Source organism: Cavia porcellus, unplaced genomic scaffold, assembly GCF_034190915.1.
Source record: "Cavia porcellus strain 051 isolate PalLab524CR breed Dunkin Hartley unplaced genomic scaffold, mCavPor4.1 scaffold_3, whole genome shotgun sequence".
Classification (NCBI taxonomy): domain Eukaryota; kingdom Metazoa; phylum Chordata; class Mammalia; order Rodentia; family Caviidae; genus Cavia; species Cavia porcellus.
Window position 1 is genome coordinate 118,190,197 of NW_026947486.1, and position 5,516 is coordinate 118,195,712.

Consider the following 5,516-nt stretch of genomic DNA (forward strand, 5'->3'; position numbering starts at 1 on the left):
TTTTAGGACCCTGGTTTCTAGACCTTCGATGATCCCCACATTTTGCTGGCTTTTCCCTGACCCCAGCCACAGGGAACATTTAGGAGAGAGAACTCAAGCAGAATGACCTCAGAAGCCAGCAGAATGTACTGGAAATGCAAAAGGAGCAGCTTGTGGCAATGCAGAAGTCTAGTTTTTGAGTCTGAATGGGGAGGAGAGGGGGTCCCTGGCACTTCTCAAGGAGTTAGGTCATCTAGAGCAGCCTTCTGCAAGTCCCAGCAATTTTTCCCTTTGGCTTATGGCTGCAGGAGCTTAGATGCCCAGCCAAGGCTTTGGCAGTGGCCAGTGTGGCTCATATACAGCCATGTTTTCGAAGGGCTTCCTGTGGGCAGCCTGCTCCAAGCTCAGTTCGGCTAGTGTCCTGAGAGAAGAAGTGGGCCAGCAGTAAGTCCTGTGTGCTACTGTGTCCTGACAGGTGCCAACCACATCACGCCACATCGCTAACAGTCCTGACCCCTGGGATGTGGAGGATAAATCCACGAAAATTTACCATGGGAAAGTGAAGCGCTCCCCCTCAGGTGGCAGGGAGCCCAAGCGCTTCTGCATGTCATACCAAATTGACACATTCATTGAAGGGCTTGAGAACTCTTTCACCACCTCCGCCCAGGTATGGAGGGCAGTTGAAACTGGGTGACTGAGGGTAGGTGTGACTTGTGTAAGGGCTCAGACTCAATCATGGTAACCCTGGATGCCCAGCAGGCAGCAATTCATTTGTCTGGGAGAGTGGTGAGTCCAGACACATGCTAGCCTGTGTAACATGCGTGTACCTGGGCACTGAGGCATCAGCGTGGAGGTAGTTCCCAGAGACAATGCCCGTTGCCTTCTCTTCCACAATGGCATGAGACATTCATTGCTGTGAGGCCCCTGACATCTTGTCTTTGATGCCACAGTGCTTGCGTGACTTGGAACAACACATGCAAGAGAAGGATGAGCGGCAGATGCAGCAGGAAAAAGAGCGGCTGGCACAGGAGGAGGAGGAGCCAGACATGGGGCAATGGGAGGAGCTGCGCATGCTGCAGGAGGATCTAGAGTTCCAACCGAGAGTGGTGCCTGAGGAACAGCAGGTACAGGGGCAGCCACAGCAATAGAATGGTGTCACCACAGGGAGCCAGATGGCATGGACACATCTGCAAAGCCAACCTGTCATAGCCACGCCTCTTCACAGTAACCCTGTTCTTTCTGTGCAGGTGCAGCCCCACGTCTTGCCTCTTCAAATGGGAGCTGAGCAGCAAGCCTCTAGCAGCAATGAAGATAATGACTCTGACAACTGGGAAGATGAGAGTTCCAGGTAAGAAGCTTAGAGAACAGGGAAGTGGGCTGGCATCACTGCTTTCCTTTCATGGCTGGACACCATGCCTGAGGTCATGGATGAAGGATTCGGCCATGTGCTGCCAACAGACCTCTCGTGAACAGCACCTGGCTGCCAACTCCTCTTTCCCTGTGGCCATTGGCCACCCTACCTCTGTATAGGATCTGAGTAAGCATCCGTGCATGGACCAGAGGAGCCCCTACAAGTGAAGTGATCAGGAAGCCTGTAGTATGCAGACCCTCAGTTCACTTGACTTGATTCATTCAAACCCAGCCTCTGGGTCCAGGCCACTTGTAGGGAAGCCTTGCATCGTCATAGCTGACTAGTTCCTGGGCTTTCAGATCCATTGTCCATCTTCCCTGGAACTGGTGATGACAGTAGGTGAGGTGAAGAGCTCCCCACAGCAGTGACAATGAATGTGAGGGCAGTGGGAACAAAACACGATTTACATTGCCTGAGTCGTGTGGAGCAGTATGGAGACACATACACATTTCTGCTCCGCACTAGTCATTTGTTCCAAGCGCCAGAGAGAAGGTTCTGCCCAGCAATTAGAGAATTGCTCAGCATGTACTTAGGGCCCAGGAAATACCAAATGCTGGCTTGTAGACACTGCCTCTCAGAGCTCTCTCTGACTTTTACTGTAGACTCAGCAAGCCTGGCCCAGAGTGGGCGAGCACCACGCACGTTTCCTGCCTGAGTTGGGCATTGAAAGAGCCTGGGATGGGACTCTGTGACCTGTAACAGTCTCCAAATCCTCCTGGCTTTGGGTCATGGTGAAAGCAAGGATTCCAGAGCACGGCCTTTCAGCCTCTGCTCGGTTACCAGTGCCCTCTGCTTCTGGGGTGGGTGAGCTGGCTTGCACTGTGGTGAGCAAGGTCACAGTGGAAGCAGGACGACTCATGCAATAGAAATAAAGTCAACAAGGCAAAAATGAAAGAAAACCAAAGAAACAAGCAGCGCTGCTCCTCTCGGCATCCCTACCGATATACTCACGAGATAAATAGTGCACATCCCGTGCCTGCTGCCAGCCCGAGGCCTGTGTCACTGCACCAGCTTTCTTCTCTTGCAGCATTTCTCCTGCAGAGCAACAGGGGGCTGTTTCATCCAGTAGCTCTGACTCTCTTCCCGCCTCCCCCTTGTCACAAACATCACCTGTAAGACCTTTAACCGACTTCAACACCGAGGAGCTCGTACAACTGTGGCTAGAGTTACCAGCCTCACAGGCTGCCTGCTCAGAGCTGAACAATTTGACTGCCAGTGATGAGAGCTCCTCTCAGGAGCAGGTCGCCTGGCAGCAGGTATGCTATGGCCTTCTCCTTTGCCCTCCAGCCCAGGCCAGAGGGGAAGCTGATAGCTTCCCCTAAAGCACACGCCCTAGGGACATGCTCTGGGTGTGACAACTCCAGAGCTCAGTGCGCGGATCAGCAATGACTCATGGGACAGCGATATTCACTACCAAGCACAGCTACCTGCTGCAGGACTCTCAAAAGGTGGGCTGCCCCAAGCGGGTGCAGCCAAATCTGGCTTCGGAACGGCTCTTAATAGGAGCTCCCTGGGAGGAGGGAGCCAGGCAGTGTTTATGATGCCAGTCTTACTGCCTGCACCCAAACCTCATCCTACCTTTTTGGGTCTTTGGATCTTTTAAGAAATCTAGAGCCTAGTATGGATACATTCCCTCAAATTAGCAACCACCAACCAAAAGGCAGACCCCAAGTTTCCTCTGTTGAGTGTGCTTGGTGACCACCTCCAGGGCCCTTGTATTAGGCAGAACAGATGCACCTTGGAGGTCCCTGCGGTGGCCACTTTGCGGTATGGGAGCAGGTCCAGATGGCAGTCACATAGAGGGGTTTGCTCCCAGCAGTCTCCACAGCACGTTCCATGGGACTGCCAAGCATCAGTCACAAAGGTGTTTACTGTGGCACTGGAAATCTTGAATGGTGCAATCCTCTCTCCGCAAAAATGAACCAGAATACCCCCAAAACAAACAAACAAACAAAAAACGACAAATGAATGGCTAAAGGAACATGAGAGCTTAGACAGTTACAGCAGATCAAAGTATGATTATTTCCCCACGCACAGCTGCACCAGCTGGGCCCCCACATAACCAGAAAGTGGATCCTTCTGAGCAGCTAAGCACAGGAAGAGGCCAGAAGGGGTCAATGGGTCCAGTGGCTCCACTGTCAAACCATACCGGGCAGGGGCCTTCCCTGGACCTGGCCAATAACTCCAAATCAGGGTCAGCGTGGAAGCAACAGTCCAGGGCCCTGGGCTGTGGGCTGTGGGCTATGAGCTGTGGGCTGCAGCTGTGGTGGTGGCTGTGGCTGCAGAGACACCAGGACAGAGACAGGGCCAGGAGCTGTAAGGCAGCTTTGGGAAAGCTGAGATCTGCAGCTGCTGTGTGCCAGACAGGAGAGGAAGAGCCTGGCTTCCTGCTCCCCTCACCCAGAGCCTTGCAGGCTCAGGTTGCAAAGAGACACCTCTCAGCTCCTTGCAGGTTTGAACAAAAGGAATCCTCCTATTATACCAAAGGGGCAAGGACTCCAGCAAAGCATCTCACCTGGTCTCTCTTTCCCCAGCAGGTCGAGGAACATGAGGAAGCAGCACCCGAAGCAGAAGACCAGGGCTCCACTGCAAACCTGCCTAGCGAGAGACCCTTCTTCTCCTTGAGGAATTATAGTTTGAGCAGTGTGCTGCGCCAGTGGGATTCTGTTCCCCACCCATGAGAGGAAGTTTGGGAGAGGCAGGGGGACCTCCAAGGGCCACAGAGTCCCTTGGGATAGGGATGGGAGGGAGGGAAACATACTCTCTTTTTGATGGGAATTCATATTTGCCTTTTTTAAGCATAACCTAATTTGTGGAAATCACGCTTGCAGGAGAGCCTTTGATACCTAGTTTGCTAACTGCTGTCCACTATGCCCAGCTTCACCACCTCACTTTCCACCATGGGCAGGCTGGCCGCAGCATTTTCAAGTTCAGTGCCATTTTTATGCCAACAAAAATTGCCAGAGTGGCAGGCATGCCAGTAGAAAGCCATTCAGGCTTAGCCGTAGGAAAGGCCAGCAGGAAAACGTCTCCAATTGCAAACTTAGAATCTCAACAACATACTTGGGTATAGCTTGGTTGCTTAATAAACATTTTCATTTGTGGCAACTCTGTCTGAATTTTTGACTGACTTTTAGATCCCAGAAATGCTACTGACTCAACTGACAGGTGCCAGGGCTGATGGGCTCATTTCTAGCTTTGCTGGAATTTGCTGGTGTCTCTTAGAAAGTCATGAACCTTTGCTGGAAGAAGGCAAGGAAACCCTCTGTTGCAGTGGCAAGGAACACAAAGGGGATATAGAAGGCCTCACCCCAATAGGAGTAGGCTGACATTCCCTAAACGGTGTCACCTCAAGTTGTTTAGGACTGCAGGTTTGTGTGCCCCCCTCATTTATATATTGAAGACCTAACCCCAGCATGATGTATGTGGAGAGGCCTTTGAGAAGTAGTTACCATGGATGAGGAGACAACTGTGGGGCCCTGATACTGGGATTAGTGCCCTTCTAAAACAGTAGGCAGCAGAGAGCATGTTCCCTCCTCACGGACCTCTTATGTGCACTCATACACCACAGGTCATGTGACCACGCAAGGCGTTGTCCACAGGTGTGCTCGGAGCAGTTGCACCAGGCACATTTTCACACAGATGTGGGACACCACACCGGAACTACTCAGGGCAAGGTTTTCCGACCTCCCTGCCAGCCTCATGTGCTTCGTGCACCCGGTGTCTGACTCAAGCAAGCCCACCCCATCCTTACTCTCCAGGGCTTCTTGGGTATGGGTGAAGAAGCCCAAGGCTAGGCAGCACCCCGAGGAGAGGGCAAGAGGGAGAATCCGCAGGTTAGGCAGGCCTGGCTCCTGGCACCCGTCTCAGACCCCCAGCCTTCACCATCTGGGTCTCCTTGGTGCCGGTGTCCTTCCTGGGTGACCCCAGGAGGCTAGTTGCCTTCTGCTGCATGCCCTGGGCACCTAGTTTGGGACACAAGGGCCTCCTTGCTGCCCTATGCAGGAGGCAAGGAGGGACTGTGGCAGGCACAGCATTCGCACAGGAGCAGCCCAGCACATCACGGCAGATCTGGGAGCTTTCCTGCGATTGCCACTCTGTCAGCCCTGCGATGATGCCAGCAGGG

The 5,516-nt window shown here is 53.0% G+C and overlaps 1 protein-coding gene across 1 annotated transcript; it reads left to right on the top strand.

The window, feature by feature from the left end:
• Positions 1–295: 295 nt before the first annotated feature.
• LOC134475338 (uncharacterized) lies at positions 296–4,096 on the top strand. The gene is made up of 6 exons (XM_063245613.1): positions 296–412; positions 455–646; positions 930–1,103; positions 1,227–1,327; positions 2,418–2,646; positions 3,925–4,096. Exons 1-6 carry the CDS (start codon positions 296–298, stop codon positions 4,069–4,071), a joined length of 960 nt encoding a protein of 319 aa, XP_063101683.1. The 3' UTR covers positions 4,072–4,096.
• Positions 4,097–5,516: the final 1,420 nt, after the last annotated feature.

Excerpts from the sequence above, each read along its gene's own strand:
- LOC134475338 (XM_063245613.1), top strand. The coding sequence starts at position 296 with ATGCCCAGCCAAGGCTTTGGCAGTGGCCAGTGTGGCTCATATACAGCC. Across the intron at positions 1,104-1,226 it reads TGGTGCCTGAGGAACAGCAG|GTGCAGCCCCACGTCTTGCC; the intron begins GTACAGGGGCAG and ends CTTTCTGTGCAG. Across the intron at positions 1,328-2,417 it reads TGGGAAGATGAGAGTTCCAG|CATTTCTCCTGCAGAGCAAC; the intron begins GTAAGAAGCTTA and ends CTTCTCTTGCAG.